The sequence below is a fragment of the Oryzias latipes genome, chromosome 1 (assembly GCF_053564925.1).
Source record: "Oryzias latipes strain Hd-rR chromosome 1, Olatipes_Hd-rR_3.1".
In the NCBI taxonomy this organism is placed as follows: Eukaryota; Metazoa; Chordata; class Actinopteri; order Beloniformes; family Adrianichthyidae; genus Oryzias; species Oryzias latipes.
The window spans coordinates 13,512,125-13,536,413 of record NC_136237.1 but is presented as its reverse complement, the minus strand read 5'-3'; the positions used below and the strand labels follow the sequence as shown (position 1 = coordinate 13,536,413).

The following is a 24,289-nucleotide window of genomic DNA, read 5'->3' as shown; positions in this document are numbered from 1 at the left end:
CTTTCCAGTTGCACAGGTCTCTGGAACACGGTTTGAATCCTCTTTTTCTGTGTTTTACTCAACAGCAAGAGGAATCTTCAAATAAAGAAATAGCATTTAATTATTTACCCAACATCGCATGATGTCCCAGATAGCAGCGGGAGGAGCGTCTGTCTTGATGGCATTTTTACAGGCGTGAGACATAGAAACCCTGTGACCAGCATGAAGCAGAGCAGACCTGCAGACAGGAGATCCGCCTTTACGTCTGGGTGCAAGCAGACACATGTCCTGCTCATAAATGCATCTTTATCTGAGCTGAATCAACCAAAGCAGCACTGCATACACTTTGATGTAAATATTATTTGGTAGACATTGAATCATATAGTTTATTTGGAGCAAATTACAAAATGCAAAGTGAGCGAACAACAGAGAAATCCAAGTCAAATCCATCTCTGGTGTTTCAGCCTTCAAATCTGCATCGGTTCTGATAGATCCACTAGAATCAAGTCAGTGATTTTGTAGGATCATAATGCAGTGTTTGATCAACCACTTCTACCAAACGGATGCTAATGATCATCAGTGTCACACATAGGTTGAAACCCAGTCCTGAACTGATGCATAAACTGGGTTAGAAAAAAAACAAACTACCAACATGAAGTTAAGGATGATGGGTCCATTTCATGGAAAGATGGAACACGGCATCAGCAAGGTCTCTTCCAGACAAAGATGGCAAAACAGACGGAGGTTTCAAGACCTTAAAGTACTTCGAAAGGAGCTCAAAAGACAGGAAACGATGAAGATCAGTAGATCAGTGGTCGGACACAGAAACCTGGTTAAGCTTAATACCCTTAAAAAATCAGACAATGTTTAAGAATCAATGGGACCCAGGTACACCCGTTCACACATGAGCCTGTGCGATATGTGGATCGCAAAAGACAGCGTAAACTGCGATAAAAAGTTACACTAAATGTTTACACACATGCTAAAAGAATTTCACGGCAGCTTGAAGCATTTAAAGTCCCCTATTAGAATACATTTTTTAAATAAAACTTTCTTAGTGGTGATTTAACTATGATTTTGAAGTTTTTAACGAAAATCCAACAACCTTAATGTCTTAAAAAGCCATATTTCATGTTTATCTGAAGCCTTTGTTTCCAACAGAAAAGCTGCCATTTTGACAAAAGTGGAATTCTGTCATGTGTAGCTCTGACCAAGGTGCAGAGGGGGACAATGGGACATGTAGTGGCAGTTCAGCCAGGAGGTAGGGTCAAAGAGGAGCGTTGAGAGCAAGAGAGGGTAGTGCCTGCCTGCGGGCCGTTCAACACCGCTCACGGCTTTAATGAAATTGTTACTGTTGCATCTCACCTGCTTATTATCATTTATCAGTGTCATTTATTTGACCTGCTTTGAATGTTTTGGATAAATTCAAAATAAGAATGTTATCTAGTGCGAATATGGGTTGTGTTTATACCTAAACTGGAGCAGAGGTGGAGTATTGCAGTGCAGGGTGCTGCTCAGGTTGTCAATAGTGTAGTAAAGAGGCACATCCTCCAACTCCTGAAAAAAGCCAAAGAATCAAAGTTGTGGTGATGCGTTTGAAAGCACAGAAGCCCCTTTGCTTTAGGAATAAAAAGGAGGTACCTCCGTCACCATGCTGAGCACGCCCTCGATACGCTTCGACGTCCCAAATCTGGAGGGGTTCCCCGACACAGCAGACAACACCTTTTGGACAAACCTCAAGTCGTGGATGGGCTCGGCCCAGATGGGTCCCCCCAGCTAGAGGAAGGTTATAAAAAACATTCTTCAAAAGAGTCAACAATTGAGCACATTGTATGTGTTTGTGTGCTGCATCTACAGGGTGGTGTGTTAGTGCGCCACCTGATGTCTGTGTCCGCAGTGCTGACACTCGGGGCCCACAGGCGGCCCTGTGGCAGCGGAATACTTCACACTGAAATGGAGAAAACATTGAAGGAGGAGCCTCTGTCATACTGCTGTCCTGCAGCTCTCATGCGTGACCCACACAACAAACTTAGATCCACCTTCCCAAAATTTAAGTCCCAACAGGAACAATGTCTTACTTCTTTCCGTTGATTGTTTTCCGGCCCATTCTCTGCAAATGGAAAGACCCGCAGCCAATGCAGTTGTACAGCAGAGCCTGTTTACTGAAACACAAAATATAAAGTCAACATTCAGGCACAGGCCGCCGGCTCACGTCCTAGCTCACCAGAAAGAGCAGAAAGTGAAGTAGTGAGTGAGAAGAAAGATAAAAACTCCTGAGCAGCTCAGGACTTTATGCCTCAAAATAAGCCACCCTTAAGGCAATGCTTTTGTTAGTCTAGGCCAGGAGTGGGCAAAGTACGGCCCGCCTCCATGTTTGGTTCTGCCTCCGGAACAATATCAGAGACTCATAATCTTTTCCCCTCATAAGTCTGGCCATGCGATGGAGACCTACATAGAACAGGACATTTTATTCCCCCCTTCTGCAGTCTATGCCCTGATCTGAAACTAAGTCTTTTTCAAATAGAACAGAAGACAGTCTTCCATTTCTATGTTGCAGTTCATCTTTCACGATTTTGTTTAATGTTTTAGAGCAATTATGCGGCTATTGTTTTTTTCAAACAGCGCACCCTGTCCTGTGTCCTGATTGGCTGGATACCTTGTCAATCAATCTCCTCTATGCCGTGCCTCCGGTAGAGAAACACACAGCTCTTCAGATCTACATAAATCTTTGATCGCGATCAGATCTTTTGTTTTATACTGGACTTAATTTAGATAAAAATTGAACTTGAACAACATTCAACGATTTGCAAAGATGGATGTGCAGATTGTCCATATAAAATAAAAGCGTTTTTGCCGATTAGGGATAGATTCATGGATAAAGTGTGTGTGCGTTTGCCTGGGGGCGGTTCTGGCAGCAAAGACTTCCTGGAAGAGGCTGTTCCTAACTTTGTTAAGTCCCAATTTTCATGGATTGGGAGGGGCTGGTGCTCAGAGCGCAGGTTTTTAGAAGAAAACTCATTAATGTGTGAATTAATCAAAATACTACTTTGGGGTTTCATTTTGAGATAAATAAACATTATAATACACTTAAAAGCTCAAAAAATATATCATGACAATCAGAAATGTAAAGGGTCTACAGCAGTGGCGGTTCTACACTAACTTACTCCCTGGGCGAGTAACCCCACCAGCGCCCCCCCCCCCCCCCCCCCCCCCCCCCGCACACATACAAAATTTGACAACATCCTGTTGTGTTCCCTATCTTCTATTTAGCCATTTTACTCAAAAAATGCATGAATTTTCTAGACTCGTATTACAGGGGGGTCAAACTCAGTCACACAGGGACCTAAGTTAAAAACACGCTTAAGGTTTTGGGCCGAAGAAGATAAACATTTACTGAACACACTAAAGCTAAGCTTTTAAACCTTTTAAACTAAACTTTTTGAACATAAATATGAATAAAAACAGGAACATTAATCCATAGAAATATATTCTGTCAAAATTATCCAAATATGAACATGCTGCAGGACAAAACAAAGAAAGCCTGGAAATATTAATAAGAAATTACAAATCAAATAATTCCATTTTTTTGCTCTTTTATCATTTTTTAGAGCATTTTTTTTAGAGCTGGACTCCTGCTTCATTTTTAGCAATAATTTCTTAATGTGAGACGTCCTGTGTGTGTCTTTGTGAAATATATCAGAGGGATTAGATCTAAAAAATAAAACTTATTGTGATTAATATGTTTAGGTCTTACAAAACATTAAAGACTAAATCTTAGAACTCATCAGTGGGATTACTCCAAAAATATTTGGCATTTCCCTAAATTTGTGCAACACCAACAGTAGAAATCCTCCAAAAAAACTCAATCCATAAAAAATGGTCTGCGCTCATCCCCCCTCCCCCTCCCCTTTCCTCTGACACATGCGGCTCCGTCTCTATGACGGGAGGCGCAGCTGCGGCTCAGAGTTGATTGTCAGATAGAAAAAGACTCCCAATCACCTGTTAGTGTGATTCAGCCAGCCACCGGAGAATTGCGCTCCCCTCTCGAGTTTTTTGACTTACGTTCCAAACACCACCGCAAAGAGGTGTGGCCGCAAGCGTCTTACAGCAGAGGGCGGTGGTCACGTGCGCATCGGGTCTGCTGTGTCGGAGCAAAGAATTGTGGGAAATAATCCCCATTGCCTGCTTTTGTCGAAATTGGGTTGAGCACGGGTGTTTGTTCTGCCTAATTCCCTTTCATGTGCCTGTTTTACATTGATTATCCTTTTTTTTTTTTTTTTTTTTTTTTTTTTTTTGCACCTTAAGTGTGAAGAGGACATAGGACGAAGACATTCTTAACAGTCTGATGTGTCAAAACAAAAGCATTAAGTGTCGGCTGCTGAAGCAACTTCAAGTTAAAAGCTCCAAGCTGCCTCTTTGAATATAACAAGTTAGCACATTTTATACCATGGTCCGGTTGAATACTTGATTCTGATTGGCTGCTGGGTATGCGTTAAAACCTGATAACCGCACGGTGAAAAAAGAAGTTCCGGTCGGCTAGCTTAAATGATTTGTATCACTGCGCCGGCTTCTGTAAAACAACCTTTTGCTTCATCATCGGGGCAAAAACAAGCGGTAAGCGATTAACTTTCCCTCTGAATTGATGCTTTATTCAACCCATCGGGACGATCAGCATATATATATCGCTGAATCTTGACTGCAGCGGTGGTGCTGCGCGACGCGGACTATATGTTACGTGATGCGGCGCGATGCGCCGCATCACGTAACATATAGTCCGCTGTTTATGAGAAAAGTGATACAAATCGAAAAAAAAAACAAGAATTAAGGACTAAAACCTGGTTAATATGTATTGCTTTTGTAAGTGACCATGGTATAAGCGGGTTAATGGCCTTCGAAGTGTGCGGTTACTACTTTTTAACGCACTTCGCGGAAGCAACCGTCCTCCGCTTCGCGTCGGACGGTTCAGGCTTCCACGGCGTGCGTTAAAAAGTAGTAACCGCACACTTCGTCGGCCATTAACCCTTACATGTGTAACGCATCAGGCACGGCAAATGCCGCCCCCTGAAAAGTGCCGCCCTAGGCGACCGCCCACATCGCCCATATCAAAAACCGCCACTGGTCTACAGGATTTCTGATTTAAATTAGCATTGACGCGCAGACACCCATGAGCTGCGCTCGTGTGCATGCACTCTGAGATCGTAGCCCACCCTCAGCCATACTCGGCCTTCAGAGGCCCCAAGGTAAATTGAGTTTGAGACCCCTGAACTAGAACTACTAAATGCTTAAGTTCCTTTAAAAGACCACTCAGTCTGTCTTAAAAGGTTTAACGTTGACTAATATGTTAAAAAGTCCAAGTATGGAGGGTCACGTGATGATGGCTGACTGAGGGACGTGTTTTTGTCGTGCTCCCGCTCCCACTTCTACCTTGGATCACTCTTTTTTGCCTCAGCTTATTGGATAAGCCAGATACATCTAATCCACACCGGTTACCTGAGGAGCAGTTTCAATTCAAAAATGTCGAAACAAACGAAAATACAGACGCGGAAAACGATGCTAACACCCTCTGCTAGCACATCGCTAAATGCAGCAGATAACTCGCCTGCGGACAACACTCAGTCTCCACCAATTATGGAAACCTCCGCCTTGATACGGGAGGTCTCTCAAAACTTTTGTGAAATAATGGAGGACAAATTTTCTAAACTCTCCGAAACCTTGGATAGGTTCTCGGCGACCCTGGAGAGCCACTCTAAGCGTATTACGGAGGCAGAGCAGCGCGTGTCATGCGTAGAGGACACGCTGTCTGTCCTGCAAGAAAAAGTCACCAAACTGAAAAGAAAATCAAAGAACTGGAAGCTGGCATGGTCGAAATGGAAAACCGGAGCAGACGTGACAATATCCGCATCCTTAATCTAAAGGAGGGCACGGAGGGAAACCAACCCTTGCAGTTTTTCGAGTCGTGGCTGCCGACCCTGCTCGGGCTTGACGCGAACCCCGCGATCAAGTGCGCACCGCGGCTTGGGACCGCGGAATGCACGTCCTCGCCCGGTGAATATTAAACTCCACAACTTGAGGGACAAATCGAGGATACTCACAGCGCTCCGAAAAAAAACTCACGCTGGAACACGACGGTCAGCGGATCTACATCCAGCAGGATCTCTCTGCGGCTGTCAGAGAGGAACGCCGGGTGTTCAACGGAGTATGCCAGGCGTTGATCAGTAAAGGGATCCGCTTCAACATGCGCTATCCAGCCACACTGGTGGTGCACCACAACGAATCGGATCACAAGTTTGAAACAAAAAGTGCTGCTGAAGACTTTCTCAACGCATTGGTCTAGATGCTACAGAAGAGGATCCAACAAGTTTGTAAAGCTGTTCTTTTTTTTTTCTTCCTCCTTTTTTTTTCTCTTGCATTATGTGGTAAATATTCATCCACAACTGAGAAATACTACAAACTGATGGAAAAATAATCTCCTGTCAGGATTATTTTTGAAGTATATCTTAAATGCCATAGAAATGCTCATGCGCAATTTAACATTTTAATATAACTTTTTTTTTTTTCAATTTTTTTATTTTATTATTTATCTATTTTTGAAGCCCTTTACGTTTAGAATCTAGATAAGACTAAAAGAGTATTTCTGTTATTAGAAGAGTGAGGTTGACGCATAGTGGGGGCGGGGGTGGGATTGCTTCGGGGGACTTTCTTTTTTTTTCTTCTTCCTTCTCTCCTTCTCCAGGGACAATAACAAACCTCAGCAGCACGTGGCCATATTTTCTTCTTTTTGTCATAGGACGTTTGTAGTTTTTGAGTTTTTTTTTTGTTGTTTTTTCCTATTACCCAACTTTCCAGGCTCCTGAAAGCCACATGTTACAATGGGTGTTTTTGTTTGGGTTTTCTGTAGACTTAACTGTTCTGTTTGATCTCCTGATGTTCAGAATAGGTTTGTTTATGACAGCACAACTCTTTAATCAATCCAATATAGTTCATGCATATGGGGTCATCTTGTATCACTCTGTTACATTTCTCAAACTAAATCACCTTTATCTGATAGCTAAAGGTTACTTACCTTATGAGTGATATAAAAATTAATGTCAAAGGTAAGGTGACTTAATGTCAAAGGTATCAACCACGTGGTGAAGAGGCGTAAATTACTCTCCATGCTTAAAAAAGATAAGGTGCAGGTAGCACTTCTACAGGAAACCCACCTAACTGACCCAGAACATTTGAAACTCAGACGTGATTGGGTTGGCCAAATCTTCTTTGCCTCATATACCTCAAAAAGTAGAGGAGTGGCAATACTCATTCACAAACACTTGCCATTCACAATTGATAAAATTGTACAGGACAAAGAGGGACGATTTGTCTTGATCACTGGATTTTTGTATGGGGAACAAATTATGATAGGAAGTGTTTATGCTCCAAATAGCTATGAAGGCTCATTTTACTCAAAATTATTAGTTAGCTGAAGTTTCGGCAATATGTCCTGGCCACATCATACTTGGAGGCGACTTTAATTGTGGCTTAAACCCTAATTTAGATCACAAACCAGCAAAAAAAAGTCCCCCTTCCAAAATATCTCATGCTACAACAGATTTGTGTACAGCTCTTGGATTATTAGATGCATGGAGGGTCATCAACCCTCAAGGAAAAAATTTTACATTCTTCTCTCATCCTCACCATTCCTTCTCAAGAATTGATTATATCTTTGTTTCCAGACCAATTATCGATCGGACTAAATCATGCTCTATTAACACTTGTCCCCTCTCTGATCACTCTTCTGTCACAGTTGAACTCATGCCCCCTTACTATGACCCACAGGCTAGACAATGGCACCTGAATTCGCTTTTACTTAGCAACCCTGCTTTTAGATCCTACTTGGAAGCAGAGTGGAAACTTTACATTTCCAAAAATGATACATCTGATACCTCAGCTTCCATCTTATGGGAGGCTGGAAAAGCCTTTATGAGGGGTTCTATTATCTCCTATACAGCAGCGAGGAAAAAATTGTCTTATCAAAACAACTAGACTTAGAACAACAAATTAAAAATTTGGACAGAGAGCTCAAAATGTCTTTTTCTACCACTGGTTTTAAAAACTGGAAGCTGCCCGATCTGCGCTGGATCACTTACTAACTCAAAAGGCTGAATCTGCTGTATTTTTTGCCAAACATCGTTTATTCACATCTGGTAACAAACCTGGTAGACTACTGGCCCGACTGGCGAGAGGTCGGACTGCCCCTACCATAATATCATCTCTCAAAGACTATACTAATACTCACCATTTCAAATCCAAAAACATTTGTAATATAATGAAAGAATTCTTTCGAAATCTGTACACTTCAGAGTGTCAAAACACATCAATTAAAAGGAAGCATTTCCTGAATGGAGTTGTCTTTCCCTATCTGTCAGAGGAAAAATGCCGTAATCTGGGTAGACCAATTACAGAGAATGAGGTCATGGAGACCATCAATTCCCTACCCAATGGAAAAGCTCCAGGCCCCGATGGATTCGGTCCCGAATATTATAAAAAAAATGGCTAAATTGGTTGTAGGACCTCTAACAAATATGTTTGGCGAGTCGGGTATGAGGGGATGTCTTCCACCTACCCTGAATCTGGCCCACATCTCTTTAATTCTGAAAAAAGACAAACCTGCAGATAATTGTGCCTCTTACAGACCAATCAGTTTACTTGGTACTGACATTAAAATACTTGCAAAACTACTCGCCAGAAGGCTGGAGTTAGTACTGCCTACTCTAATAAATCCGGATCAGACTGGCTTTATTAAGAATAGATACTCTCACTCTAATGTTCGCAGGTTACTTAATATTATCCACTTTTCCCAATATTCCAGAACTAGAGCCCTGATACTATCGTTAGACGCTGAAAAAGCATTCGACCGTGTTGAGTGGGAGTATCTATTTGATACGCTAGACAAGTTTGGACTTGGTCCAGATTTTATAAATTGGATTTATCTTTTATATAGATCTCCAACTGCCAGGATTCGCGTAAACGGGTCAACATCTGATATCATTCCCCTATCTAGAGGTACTCGCCAGGGATGTCCCCTATCTCCGTTACTATTCGCCCTTGCATTGGAGCCACTGGCAGAAACCATCAGACATCACAAAAATCTGTCTGGTGTCACCTTAGGAAAAACTGAGCATAAAATCTCACTCTATGCTGATGACGTCCTTTTGTTTATTACGAACCCGGAGGATTCCATACCTAACCTAATCTCAATTATTAATCAATTTGGTGAGATACCTGGCTATAAAATCAATTTTGAGAAGTCGGAAGCGCTGCCTCTAGGCAACTTTGGAGACCACACCACACTAGTTGACTTCCCATTCAAATGGTCACTCTCCGGTTTTATTTACCTGGGGATTAGAGTATCGACTTCAATTAAGGATCTGTATAAACAAAATTTTACAACTACTGTAAAATCAGTCAAAAATGACTTGAATAGATGGTTTGATCTTCCTTTGTCATGCATGGGTAGGATCAGCTTAATTAAAATGAACGCTCTTCCCAGACTCCTATACCCGATGCAAATGCTACCACTTAGGATTAACAGATTGGCTATATTAGATATCCAAAGATCTATATCCCGGTTTATATGGTATGGTAAAAGACCACGACTAAAAATGAGGACTCTACAGTTGCCGTTAAACAAGGGAGGCCAAGCGCTCCCCAACTTCTTATACTACAACTGGGCCCGTCATGCCAGGGTAGTGTATGGCTGGCTCAAACATTTCCTCAACCCGGAAGAACCTCATGTGGATGCTTGGAGCTGTGCCCCCCACTCTCTATTAAGTTTGCTTTCAATAAATCTTAATGAGCTCCCAGGAGAGGTTGCAAACAATCTCATCCTTAAAAACACACTCAAAATCTGGCGAAACATCACCAAGCAGGCCAGCCAACAAGGCTCCTCACTGGCATTAAAGCCTTTGATACATAACAAAGCTTTCCCCCCTGGCTGGGGAGTAAGCAGCTTCAATGATTGGCACTCAAAAGGGTTAAAATTTGTGGGTGATTTATTTGATGGAGGAAACATCGCCTCGTTCTCACAAATTCAAATCAAATACGGGATCCCACGCTACCAATTCTTTGGTTTTCTTCAAGCTAGGCATTTTGCGGAATCATTATGCTCTCTCCCACTAAATCAACCTATCAAAAATCCAATAGAAAGCTTCTTGTTGGACCTTACTTCCTCAGCTATTAACAAGAAGTTCATCTCCCTCTTTTATAGAAAAGTTATTTTATGCGATAACTTTGAAGACTCTAGATCTAAAGGGCTGTGGGAAAACGATCTTGGGATTGACTTAGATGACGGAAGGTGGTACAAGGCCTTTGAATCTGTAAATAAATTATCGTTGTGCAACAGGCTGAGAGAAAACCAGTACAGAATATTACACAGACTACAATGCACCCCTTACCTTTTACATAAAATCAACCCCCAGGTCCCCAAAATATGCATCAAATGTAAAAAACGGACAGGAACCTACTATCATTGTTTTTGGCTATGTCCATTAATATCCAAATTCTGGAGAAACGTTGCAAAAGAACTCACCTCAATACTACTCAAAACAATAAAACTAGATCCAGCCCTCTTCCTTTTGAATATATCTTCAAAGAAACTTCCTGTAACTGCTGCAGAGTTGATTTTGTTGAAAAAACTCCTGCTCCTGGCGAGACGATGTGTTCTTTTGCAGTGGATCAGGGAGAAACCTCCCACAGTTACCCAATGGTACAAAGAAATGTTTCAGATTTTTCCAATGGAGCATCTTAGTGCCTCCTTAAGGGGGAATGATGATGATTTTTATCGGATCTGGCAACCACTTCTTAACTATCTTCCTGATGACCTTATCGGTCTACTACAAAAGGGATGCTCTTCCTTTGTCTTCTCAAGAAACTGGTGAGGAGAGGTGAAGCAGTTTTGGTCAGATAAAACATATAGTGTTAAGTAATGTCCATGTGTAATCCCTATTTTTCTCATTACTACAACTTGTGTAACTGACTGAGTTTACCCTGTGCTGACTTGTTCATTGTTTTGTTATGTAAAAATATAATAAAATACTGTTCTCAAAAAAAAAAAAAAAAAAAAAAAAAGTCCAAGTAGAGCTTTTAAGGAGCCTGATGTCTGCTGTCGGTTCAAGACTTTGGAACTCCGCTGCGTCTCCTGTTCACAGACGCTACATGTGTAGCATCAGTTTGCCAGAGTTTCGTAAATAAAACATTTTTCTACAAAAGTTTGAACTTTAAAAGTTTAAACAGGAGGGGAAAAATGTGAAAATGTTCATGTCTGTCAACACTAACTGTACTGTGGAAAGTATCTCCCACAATAAATAAGGGATCAATGTAAACATTTTATTTCAAATTTTCAATTTCTTCTTTTTCGTATTTACAATCTGTTTTTTTTATTTAGTTTAAAACCATTCTGATTTGATCCCATACATACAGTGAGGTCAATAAGTATTTGATCACCCTGTGATTTAGCAAGTTCTCCCACTTAGAAAACATGGAGGGGTCTAAAATTTGCATCATATGTGCATTTCCACAATGAGAGACAGAATCTGGAGAAACATTCAGAAATCACGTTGTACAATTTTTTATAACAATGTATTTGTATATTACTGTGACAAATAAGTATTTGATCACTTGAGGTTAACAACTTTAATATCTGGTACAGAAGCCATTGTTAAGAATTACAGAGGTCAAACGGTTCCTGTAGTTTCTTTACTAGGTTTCTACACACTGCAGCAGGGATTTTGGCCCACTCCTCCATACAGATCTTCTCTAGATCTGTCAGGGTTTGGGGCTGTCGCTGAGCAACACGGACTTTCAGCTCCCTGCAAAGATTCTCTATTGGATTTAGGTCTGGAGACTGGCTAGGCCACTCCAGAACCTTGATATGCTTCTTACGGAGCCACTTCTTGGTTTTCTTGGCTGTGTGCTTCGGGTCATTGTCATTGTCAAAGACCCAGCCACCACACCAATTTCAACGCTCTGACTGAGGTAAGGAGGATTTTGCCCAATATCTCACAATACAGAGCCCCGTTCATCCTCTCCTTAATACAGTGCAGTCGTCCTGTCCCCTGTGCAGAAAAACACCCCCAGAGCATGATGCTTCCACCTCCGTGCTTCACTGTAGGTATGGTGTTCTTGGGATGATGCTCCTCCTTCTTTCTCCTCCAAACACGCCGATTGGAGTTAAGACCAAAAAGTTCTATTTTGGTCTCATTTGACCACAAGACTTTCTCCCATGGCTCCTCTGGATCATCAAGATGGTGATTGGCAAACTTCAGACGGGCCTTGACATCGGCTGACTTCAGCAGGGGAACCTTACATGCGATACATGATTTTAAACCATGACGTTTTAATGGATTACTTATAGTAGCCTTGGAAACGGTGGTCCCAGCTCTCTTCAGGTCATTGACCAGCTCCTCCCGTGTAGTCCTGGGCTGATTCTTCACCTTCCTTAGCATCATCGATACCCCACAAGGTGAGAGCTTGCAAGGGGCCCCAGTCCGAGGGACATTGACAGGCATCATTAGCCTCTTCCATTTTCTGACAATTGCTCCAACAGTTGTTCTTTTCTCACCAAGCTGCTTGGTAAACGCCCCGTAGCCACTTCCACCTTTGTGAAGGTCTACAATTTTGTCTCTTGTGTCTTTTGACAGCTCTTTGGTTTTATCCATGTTGGTAGTTAGACTTCTGACTGCTTGTGGGGAGCACAGGTGCTTTTATGCAAGCTAACGACCTCAAACAGGTGCAACTAATTTAGAATCATGAGCAGAGTGGAGTTGGACTATTTAAAAGCAGAACAGCAGGTCTTTGCTGGTCAGAATCCTATCTGATAATCAAGTGATCAAATACTTATTTGTCACAGTAATATACAAATAAATTGTTTTAAAACAAAAAAAATGGTACAACGTGATTTCTGAATGTTTCTTCAGATTTTGTCTCTCACTGTGGAAATGCACCTATGATGAAAATTTTAGAACCCCCCATGCTTTTAAGTGGGAAAACTTGCTAAATCACAGGGTGGTCAAATACTTATTGACCTCACTGCATAGGAGCCTAGGACTACCTTTGCAATTTGCTTCTACACTGTGTTATCAGACAAAGTTGTTGGGACATGAACTTAAAATAAAAGAATTCTCACTTCGTTGTTTTTCTTTTTCAATATTTCTATGTAAAATAGATTTTTTAGCAGGTATTTTTGAATTTTCTTGACCCCTTTCTCCAGCACTGACAAGATGTCCTGCCAATGTCATATTTACCAAAAGATTATCCGTAAATCTAGAGTAACTAATCACAAAAAACATGAAATCAAGAAGTATTCCTTGTGCTTTTTTGCATACGTGTGTGTGTGTGCGTGTGTGTGTGTGCACATAAACACCTGGCTGAGTTTTTGACGGTAGCCTGGCCGGTAAAGACGCGAACAAAGACCCGAATATAAAAATCCACACTGACAGACAGGAGAGGTTGGATGTACCGCTGGTACACAGCTGCTCTCTGATCCAAACTGTGGAGGATTATACGAAGAGCCTGAAAAAACAAACAAATGAGCAAAAACACAGTTAAAACTTCATTTTAAAAGGCCTACACTATGCAAAATGTTTATTCTTTTTAGTGTATTATAATGTTCATTCCTCACAGAAACAACCCCAAAGTGGTCATTTGATCTGTTCACGCATTTCTGAGCATTCCTTTAAAAACCTGCGCTCTGAGCACCAGTCGCCCCCAATCCATGAAAACGAGTAGGTTCTCACATTGTGACGTAGACCAGTGAGAACAGCCCCTTCCAAGAAGAGTCTGCACTGCCAGCCCCGCCCCCAGGCTAACACAAACACCCCCTTTTTCTGCGGAGCTAGTGGTGATTAGCTGAACGCTTTACTTTTATATGCACAATATTCACATCCATCTTTAAAAAAATTCGGTTGTTTGTTTTTGTGGGCGAGACACAGACACGCTGCAGAGGCCGGCTCTGGGTTGGCGCCGTGAAATGAGGAGTGAAAGCTGGTGCCTCAGAGATTGAATCGTCTCACTTTCGGGTAGGAAAAGAGCTCAGGAAAATAACTAATATTTAATTCTTTAGTCTTCCAAAGGTAATATATTATAATATACATGGATACTGTTTACACTAAAAGGCTTAAGAATTGCATGTCATAGGCACACTGGTTGAAAAACACTGTTCTAGGACATAGTTTCTGCAGAGCGGCCGGAGCGCACCCCCAACCTAACATAACCACTGCAACAAAAACAGCGAGCAATATTGGAGCTATCCAGCCGTACAGTAACCCATATGTCAGCTCAGGAGAGGAAAACAGAGACATACATGGATGTAGTCGTCTGCAAATGGATGCATCAGAATGGAGCAGGGCAGGGAGCTTGGAGTGGATCTTAAAAGCATAGTGACAGAAAAACATGAGGGCATCTCTGTGCGTGAGAACATGAGGCCTCACCATTTCATGACAGTATTTGGCTTTGATGGAAATGGAACCATATTTGCTGTAGCAGGTCTCTCCACTGTTTCCTGCCATCACAGCCATGTCTGTGCACGTTATACACAGCAGACCTGCAGGGCAGAGAAGGGCGAACAACAGCATACACCTCTGATGAAACAGGAAACTTCAAAAATACACAATTAGCTTCATAAATTAATAACGATTCTTAACTAGTTAAAAGTTGATTTCTAACAAACACAAACATCTATAAAAGACTTCGTTGAAGTTTGTTAAAGCTCGTGTTGAAGCTCTGGAATGTCACACTGAAAGACCCACCTCCTTCACTCACAGACTGCACAGCAGCATCCAGAAAGGTGACTGGGCTGCCATAGGGATCCAGGTCGATCACGTCGTACCGGTCCTTTTTTTTACGCATCTCATACATCAGCATGCTGGACGGTGAAAAGTTCAGGCAGTTTAGAAAAATGGCTTTTATGAATATACTGGAGCATTTATGAGCATTTAAAGAACCACTCTGAAGAAAATCCTGTTTTTGGTGTTTTTAACATATTCTTGCAGAATTTTTCTAATGATGGAGGACACATCTAAATAAAAATTAAGCTCAAAATTGCATACTACTTCACTTGAGCAGACGAAAAATGCAGTTAGAAAAAGATCGTATTTGTTACATAGAAAATTAAAATACGCTGAGTGGGCCACAAGCTCCCTGCTCCGAAATATCAGCATTACGAAGGGAAAGGGGGGTGGGGTTGCTCTGTGCCAATGGTTCTGCCAACAACTCAGCGGTGCATTTCTGATGAACTACTGCCGCTCTGCAGAAACTATGTCCTGTTATAAAGCCCCAGTTTTTCCCTCTTCCAGGTCTGTGTGTCTTGGAAGGACGCAGCTCCACCTAAGAATCTCACTGATTTTGTTAATGGGTTCTGGCATTACTGGTTGGACATTTACTGATTTTTTCTTTCTGTCTGTTTATCATTATTCTTCTTATTTTTATTTTTGCTTAACTTTTGCTCTTTTTAAGAACTTGGTTGATTCTTCCTTTTATGGGGGTGGGTGTTATGGCCCCAGTTTTCCCTTCATCAAGCGGCCGGTCAAGACAGTCCAAGACAAGGACAGGTTTTTTGATGTTGGCTAAAATGGCATAATCATAATCAAAAGACCACTGGGAACACTTTTAAAATAGATTGAAACATGATCAGAGTGAGACTTTAAAGTGCAAAGAGTTGTTGCAACCAAGGGGGGTTAAGGTGGCGTCACCTGGCGTCCCTACAGCTAGCCTGCAGCAGGTGACCAACTCCGTTGTACTGGGCATTCCGGGCGATGAGGGCTGCCGCCTTGGAGGAGAAGTCATTTGCAGTGATGCTGTGCAGGCCAGGCACCTCCAGGGCGAAACGCACCGACCGCAAACCAGACGCTGCCAGGCCCTCCAAGACACGAAGACCTTGCTGAAGGAAACGATGGCAAACAAGAAGGCATGAAACTAAGAACATTTTTGTGGAAAAACAAAAATTGAGTTCATTTCAAAAAGAGCACCAGGAAAGAGTACAGCTTTTTTTGGGAGTTTTCCTCTCATTTCTAGTGATACTGAAAAAGCTGCAAACACACACAAAATAAAAATTCCAAAGGTACCAGATATGAATTGTGAAACAACAAACCAGAGGTCAGAATCAGAGATCAGCCAGAGATCAACAGTACAATCTGGTGTTACCAAGAAAAACATGGCTGAAGCGCCCTCTATCTGTGGATGTTACGTTTTACACAGTTGAACCAGAAAAACCTCATTTAAATCTTAAATAAAATAAATATAGTTATAAAAACTATAAATAGATTCAAATTTCACCAGATGAATAAAAATCATCTGACCAAGCAGTAAGTGTTGCCAGGTACCATGAAGGAGAAAAAGCTTCTCAGTTTAAAACTGGAATACAATTTTTATGTTTGTATTAAAGACCTATTCCAATCATCTATCAACGTATTTTAAAAGCGTTCCCAGTGGTCTTTTAATTCTGATTATGCCGTTGCACCAGCAACAAAAGTGGCGAGCAATATTGGAGCAATGCAGTTATGAGCCAGATACCAGCTTGGACAAGGAGAATGAAGACGTTCATGGATCTGTTTGTCTGCAAGTGGATGCATCAGAATGGAGCAGAGCAGGGAGCTTGTGGCCTGCTCAGTGTATTTTCACAAATATTCACAATGTATTCGCAAATACAATCTGTTTCAAACTGCATTTTTTATAATGCTCCTGACTCACAAGAATTTGAATGAAGAAATACTCAGAAATGCAGTTTTGAGAATTCATTAGAAAAATGCCACTCTAATGCCATTCTTCTTCTTCAGCAATAATCTAGTGATATAATATTTATTTGGGCATAAAGTGAGGAGCATTAAAACTGCTCCATTAAAATCAGCTGAAGTCAAACTAATCAGCCTTACTTTGCTAGCATACTGATACTGTGAGCCGTCAAAAGCACAGAACATCCTGTTCTCCCTTCGCCAGGTCTATGTACCTCTGAGCAGAACAGCAGAAACCAGAGAGGAATGTTATGAAGTGATGTCCAAACCCCTCCACCCCTCCGCATGAGCAGCAGAAACAAAGAGCGGAGATTATTCACATAAATTTTGATTGTCAGGTCAGAAGAATGTATCAAGTCTTCCCAGGTCACTAGTAAGTGGAGCCAAAGTCTACAGTGAGTTTCAGGCCTTTTAGTATTTTATATGTTTTTTCAATCTGCAATTTTAGACTAAACACCAGTAGGGTTCAAGTTTAGTGCCCTTAGACACTTAGAATTGCAGTTTGAGACAGTCTTCCATTTAAGGTTTTGGCTTGAGCCTTAGTCACTTGACCTGTGTGGAAGAGTTGACCCGTACAGGCACTGATGGTTTTTGGGTTCTCCCTTGCATTTTGTATACAGTCCCTGACAAAAGTCTTGTCGCTTATCCATTTTGTATAAAAAAAAAGCGTATAACCTCACTTTTAATGAATCCATTGGTTTTAGAAATGTCTCATGAAAGCTAAAACCCTCCCAAATTATGTTCAATATACTAAAATAAAATTGCTTCACTGAAGAAAGATTGATCATTTAATGAACAGAGAAAGGTCACATTTTGGCAAGACAAAAGTTTTGTCGCCCTGTCATATGATGCACCCAATCCTAGATTACAGCCTCACCTGTGATCAATTACTGATCAATCAATTAGTGGGTGTGTAAAAAAAGAACCCTAGCACACCAGGCCTTCACATCAACTGCAACTTGACCTCTGACAACATGCCTACGATTCACCCTGAGACCAAAGCGTTGATTATCAAGAGGCTGAAGACCAGATCCACTGCTGAGGTGGCTGACACCTTCAATGTGTCTCAGCGTCAAGTACAAAGAATAAGAAAAAGATTTGAAGAGACTGGAGATGTTTTTGACAAGCCCAGGTCCGGCAGACCCCGCAAGACAACTGCTCGGGAGGACCGTTTGTGGGTTCGAAAATCCAAGGCCAGCCCCTTTTCCACTGCAGCAGAGCTCCACCAGGCCTGGTCACCTCAAGTCCCTGTGTCAACCACAACGGTTTGTAGAATTCTGTCTCAAAACCGAATCAGTGCCCAGAAACCAGCACTAAACAAAAGGCAATTGAAAAAACGTGTAGCATTTGCCAAGGCCCACAGCCTGCTAAAAGGATGGACGCTGGAAAAGTGGCAGAAGGTGGATTTCTCAGATGAGTCTTCACTTGAATTACATCACAGCCGCCGCAAATATTGCAGGAGACCAACTGGAGCCCGCATGGACCCAAGATTCACCCAGAAAACAGTTACGTTTGGTGGCGGAAAAATCATGGCCTGGGGTTACATCCAGTATGGGGGTGTGCGAAACATTTGCAGGGTGGAAGGCAATATCAATAGCCTAAAATATCAAGAAGTATTAGCTACCTCTCACAATCCCAACCATAAAAGGGGTCAAATTCTGCAGCAGGATGGTGCTCCATCGCATACTTCCATCTCTTCATCAAAGTTCCTCAAGGCGAAGGAGATCAAGGTGCTCCAGGACTGGGCAGCCCAGTCACCAGACATGAACATCATTGAGCATGTCTGGGGTAGAATGAAAGAGGAAGCATGGAAGAGGAAACCAAAGAATCTTGATGAACTCTGGGAGGCATGTAAGACTGCTTTCTTTGCTATGACTTGCGATGACTTCATCGATAAATTGTATGAATCATTGTCAAACCGCATGGATGCAGTCCTTCAAGCTCATGGAAGTCATACAAGATATTAAATATGGATCTCACAGTAGCACTACTTAATTCACTGATGTTATGCAACATTTTTGTTTTTGAAGTAAATTATTTGTTTATTTTTCTCATTACTCTCTGTAGGCGACAAAACTTTTTGTCTTGCCAAAATGTGACCTTTCTCTGTTCATTAAATGATCAATCTTTCTTCAGTGAAGCAATTTTATTTTAGTATATTGAACATAATTTGGGAGGGTTTTAGCTGTCATGTGAGACATTTCTAAAACCAATGGATTCATCAAAAGTGAGGTTATACGCTTTTGTTTCTACAAAATGGATTACCGACAAGACTTTTGTCAGGGACTGTACGTGTTTGCTAAACCTGTCATCCGCACCATGCCTGTAGAAAGAGATGTGCATGAACATTTTCGCTCTTCGGGCTCACTGAACAGTCTACAATCTTAAAATGTCCCGTGGGCCACGTTCAGGTTTGCCCATTTTTTGCCCGCAGACGGCCTGCATCTACTCGTAAGGCCAGTTGCATCTAAGGTATTAACTAAGTTTAACGAATCAAAGTGAGTTTTCTGACATCTGTCCCAGTCATAAAGGGATGGGTACTGAGCCCCAGTTCTGAACGAGCACCGGTGCAACATTCTTCAAGACCGCAGTATCGGTAAGATCTGACCTCAACGGTTCTCCTATCGGTACTGGACCAGTCGCACTTTTTGTGTCCCACAGGATATAAACTAGAGCTGTGACGGTGTGGGATTTTTAAGCACCCTGCTGATGAAGCAGCAAGAGTTGCGGTGTCGGAACTCTTGCCCCCCCCCCAAAAAACACAAAATCCCCCATCGGACGGCTGTGTCACACACTCAGCTTGTAATGAAGATGAATACAATGGAAATTCCCCAGAAGCCCTTGAAGTTTGAACACAGGACTCGCAGAAAAAGTAAATTATTAGCAAAGATGAATGTGTGTATTATAGTTCAAATCACGCACCATATGCAGAACTTTCAACAAAAAAAAAGAGGATTTCTGTAATCTACCTGCATACTCCACCATGCCCTATGCAACTGGATTATATTTTAGAGTGAAGAGTTTATTTAATTTTTTTTTTATTTACATCATGACAGCAATATGTCAAAACATTGCTGTTTCTTTTTCTTTAAATAACTTCTTATTTCATGTATTTTACTTTTCAAGTTGGAAAAATGTATAAAGTAAAATGTTTTGTTAAAAAAAATCAATATTGTTGCATAATGAGGAAATTAAAATCTTTATGTTCTTAATTTTGTTATTGATTTATTCATTTTTCGTCCTCAAAAAGTATCGATAAGAGTATCGTTAAAATACCGGAGCGATAAGCAGTATCAATAAGAGTAGCAGTACCGTTAAAACCTTGACGATACCCATTGCTAGTCATGTATGTTGCAAAGCATTATGGAACAGCACGCCTTGCATACCTCGCACTTCTCCCCCGCTGTTACAGAACACAGAGGCTCCGCCGCACCGTTGTCCTGCTCAGGCTGGACGTCAACCTCGTTGTTGTCGTCTGACAGGGAAACAACCACCCGCTCCTTATCTCCAGGTACCACCACCTTCACTCCACGCTGAGTCAGCAAATCTCTTGCAAACTCTGTGATCACAGCACATCTGGAAAAACAGGACAAGGGCGGTTGCACATGCGACTGACTTTTTTAAATTTGCGCCTAAAAATTCCAGGTAATCCAGGGTCGCCCCGGTGTGTTAAGCCGTTCTGTGGGGAGAAAAGAAACTAAACAAAACAACAACAACATTTCTGCTGCTCTGAAAGTCTCAAACCTGTATCTGTAGTCTAAATGTCTGTCAAAATTCTTTAACCTCGGAACTTCAGCTCCAGTGTTTACATTCTTTCGTCTACTGTAAATTATCAACCATAGCAGTTTTGCCAGCACACAGCTGCTGTGCAGCACTGCACAGTTAAGTGTTTACGTAATCAACATTTATCAGCTGATTTTGCTGCAGAGAAAAGCAGCTTTGCATCGTCGCTCTACGTTAGTAATGTGCTGCACAAACGCTGCAAAGTCAGAAAGAAAAGCCGCTTTTCTCTGCGTCAGAATCAGCTGATTCACCTGGATCATGTGAACGGTTGAAGATTTACGGTATGACAAAAAGCCGGTGTTGTATAGGTGTCACTGCGACATTATTGGTGTTAAAGGATTAACTGATCGGATGATGACATTTGTCCATCATGTTGACAGAAAGTTATTTGACATGAAGCGTCTTAAACCACAAACATGAATGTTACTGCTGACCCAAACATCCAGTAGCTGCTGCTAATAAATTATATTTTAATTAAGGACATACCTACAACGTGATACTGGATATGCTCTCTACTATTTACAAAACCTTTCAAAGTTTTTTTTTAGGTTAAATTCCAGCTCTATTTTTAAGTGTTTCCAGTATTCTTTTAATTATCAGTATGCCGTTTTTAGGCTAAATCAAAAGGTTTCTGCAGGGCAGCAGGAGGTTAGTAGAAATTCACCTCTGAGTTGTGTGTGTGTGTGTGTGTGGGGGGGGGGGGGTGCAGAAGTAACCCCACACTGATATCTCTCTCTCTCTCTCCCGCTAGCTGATAGCCCCTCACACCCATAAGGTAACATTACAGTGTAACAAAGATGGCGAGAAATTCTGGAGCCATCCAGCCGTACAGTTTTGATGTATTCGTCTACAAGTGGAGGCATCAGAATGGGGCAGAGCAGGGAGACTTTGGTCTGCCCATTTTTCTTGTGTCATAAATTTGAGTTTTTTTTAATGGCATGTTTTTATTTGCTCCAATTTGAATAAAAAATATAGTTTAAATCCCAAATTATTTTATGTATGTCTTCTATCATAAGAAGAAAATGATACTAGAACATGTTAAAAATACTAAAAACATACATTTCATTGGAGTGGGTCTTTAAAAATCAACTTTTTCATGTAATTAGTCATTATTGTAGAATTGTGTTTCAAATAAAGGACTTTATGTTTACCAGTTTGTAAGTTAATCATTTTCAAGTCCTTAATACCAATACTGACACAGATTAAAAAGGAAAGTGACCATGTAAAACTGCTGAGTTAAATACAATATGGCTGAGAAGGTGGATGCACCAAACTTCTGTGCTGGTGCACCTAAGAAAAAACGTTAGGCGCACCAATGTACTTAGTACTCAGTACATGCACTTGTTGACAGCAGCTAGACTGATATCAGAACGGGTAATCAGACTGAATGGCCAAGAAAAATATGAAATATGAAACATATTTTTAAAGACCCACTCCAATGAAAATTGTGTTTTTGGTGTTTCTCATAAATTCTTGTGGTATTTTTCTGATGGAGGACATTTATTAGAAAAATTCAGCTTAAATTTGCATTTCTAAGTATCTCTTTACCCAAATTGTTGTGACTCAGAAGCAGATGAAAAAATGCTGTTGGAAAAAGAGCAAATTTGTAACTTAAAAAACTACAATCTGCAGGCCAGAAGCTCCGTTTTGCTCCATTCTTATGGATCTAAACAACTAGTTTACTCCGTTTAGCTACCTCCACCAGTTCTTTGTAACTCCTTTTCATTAAAAGGTATAATGAGTTGTGGAGGACGAGTTATGAATAAAACCTAAATCACTAGTAAGATTTATTTTAATTGTATCAGATAATTCATAATTTTTTAGATTATCTAAGAAAAAACTGGTTATTTTAAAGTCTTATGTCGAGATTGAAGCTAAAACAATAAAGGACAAACAGCGTTTCTCCACATGCATCTAGAAAATCTTTGTATTTGCATTGATGCAGACCTGAATGCAGATTCTTGTTTTACACTAAAATTCCCAAATCTGCTCACTTTAAAGTCCTCATTTTTCTAGCATGTTTTCTTGTCATTCACTCACGTTAAATCCCTGTTAAACTCCTGGACTGGGTTGTAAAACACCTCATTGGCACTAGGAAACAAGATGGCCGCCTTCCCTTCCCTGACCACTGTCTCTCCAGATAACAGCTCCACAGCGGTGGTCTTCTCCTGAGTTCCTGCGGCGTCTGAACTCGTATCTGCAGCTGAACATGCAGCAGATGTTGGTGGAGGGTTGGCGGTTGTAACCTCGTCTTCCATGGAACTGAGCCTCCTGCTGGTAGCGACAGCACAACCAAAACTCCAAAGATCCAACCTTACGGATCGAGTGCAAGGAGAATACAAGCGGCAAGAGAAAAGCAGGAAAGGTCGCCCCAGCATGCAGAAACAAGCTGCAAAACAGAAATGCAGAAATGGAGGTTATTCTTCTGAGTATAGAAATACAGTCATGTTTTTTATGTTCAATCCAAACATTTGCATTTTTATCAAGAAGCTTATTACCAATTTAAAAGACTAACTACTATTTACAAAAACTGTATGCAGCACAAAATTTAAAATGTAAAGCAAAACTGATGAAATCGGAAAACAAAAATCTAGACATTTGCACAAAAATAATCTCTTGTGTTATTCTGTCCTGTTGTCTTTTTCCTGTTTAACCCCAAAGTTAAACAATAATCGTGTTTGGTTGCTGCTAAAAGACAAACTTCAATCATCTTTGGTGCAGTGCAACTCCGCCCCCATTCACCTCCCTGTTGCTGAGAGCACAGAGCAGGACGCTGGCGGCCCACAGTGTATTGTCTGCTCCTGATTCATAACAATTTAATGAAGAAATACTCAGAAGTGCCATTTTGAGCTGAATTGTCTTTATACATGTCACAACATGTCTTTCATTTATTGGGCTAAGCTTAGTTAAACTCAATCAATTGGGTTAAATTATGTGAAGTTAGTCTCCCTAAACCTAATGAACATCCGAAAATCAGAAAAATAAAAGATGTGAGAACAAAAAACTGTTTTTTGCACATCTTAACTACAAATTGTGATAATCATGTACCACAGTTTTCAGATTAAGATCAAAATATCTACTGTGATCTACCATATCCCAACTTTTACATCAAATCAAACAAATAGATTTTTTTAGGCTAATTAGGATTTTTTTTTATTAATGCTCAAACAACTTACCCTCTAATGACTAGCAGTTTTTTCTAAATAAAAGTTGGACAAAAACCTTATCGCAGTCCTACACTTCATAAACATGAGAAACAAGTTTCCAGAGACCCTGTGCTACATACGAGCAAGCCTCAACCTAGCTTGTTGCTAGCATGACAAAACAAGCGTCAGTTACGTGTTTATCGAATACTTTTCTACCCCAATAAACTATTTTTCCCACTTAACTCAGCCTTTACGGTCCCTCTAGTAGCCGTTTGCTGCAAAACAATAAATGTTCCTGTTAACTGGCGTTAGCACATGGACGCTGGAGTGTTAGCAGCGAATCTACGGAAGCCTGCATGGTCAGAAAAGATCAAGAAACTGTCGAAACTCCACCCCTCTGTCAGAGTGGCGTGACGTCAGACAGTTGCGTACAATCGAGTCAAGAAGTCAGTGACATTTCGCCTACTTCTGCTGCAGTGTGTTAAGCACTCATGCAGGGATTTAAAAAAGTAAAACCTTGGTGCCTAACATTAATAGAGCAAGACACTAACCCAGAAATAAACTCTTAGATTTATTTATTAATTTGCAAGGTCAATTCAGGTCAGTGCAGCGGTTCAG

At 41.1% G+C, this 24,289-nt stretch overlaps 1 protein-coding gene across 4 annotated transcripts in view; it reads right to left on the bottom strand.

Annotated features, from left to right (window-relative positions):
* Positions 1 to 24,062, bottom strand: part of trmt1 (tRNA methyltransferase 1) — a 28,093-nt gene extending 4,031 nt beyond the window's left edge. The window contains exons 1-12 of one of the 4 annotated variants that reach the window (XM_078941693.1): positions 23,702 to 24,062; positions 22,566 to 22,914; positions 20,129 to 20,318; positions 15,705 to 15,892; positions 14,763 to 14,878; positions 14,445 to 14,557; positions 13,379 to 13,527; positions 2,058 to 2,141; positions 1,858 to 1,927; positions 1,621 to 1,755; positions 1,451 to 1,536; positions 109 to 244 (exon numbers count right to left, since the gene is read on the bottom strand). In XM_078941693.1, the coding sequence (XP_078797819.1) occupies positions 109 to 244; positions 1,451 to 1,536; positions 1,621 to 1,755; positions 1,858 to 1,927; positions 2,058 to 2,141; positions 13,379 to 13,527; positions 14,445 to 14,557; positions 14,763 to 14,878; positions 15,705 to 15,892; positions 20,129 to 20,318; positions 22,566 to 22,903 (1,605 nt within the window). In that variant the 5' untranslated portion in view covers positions 22,904 to 22,914; positions 23,702 to 24,062. The remainder of the gene's footprint in view (positions 1 to 108; positions 245 to 1,450; positions 1,537 to 1,620; positions 1,756 to 1,857; positions 1,928 to 2,057; positions 2,142 to 13,378; positions 13,528 to 14,444; positions 14,558 to 14,762; positions 14,879 to 15,704; positions 15,893 to 20,128; positions 20,319 to 22,565; positions 22,915 to 23,701) is intronic. The other 3 variants (XM_004084214.5, XM_011492386.4, XM_078941748.1) reach the window with 3 other exon arrangements.
* Positions 24,063 to 24,289: the final 227 nt, after the last annotated feature.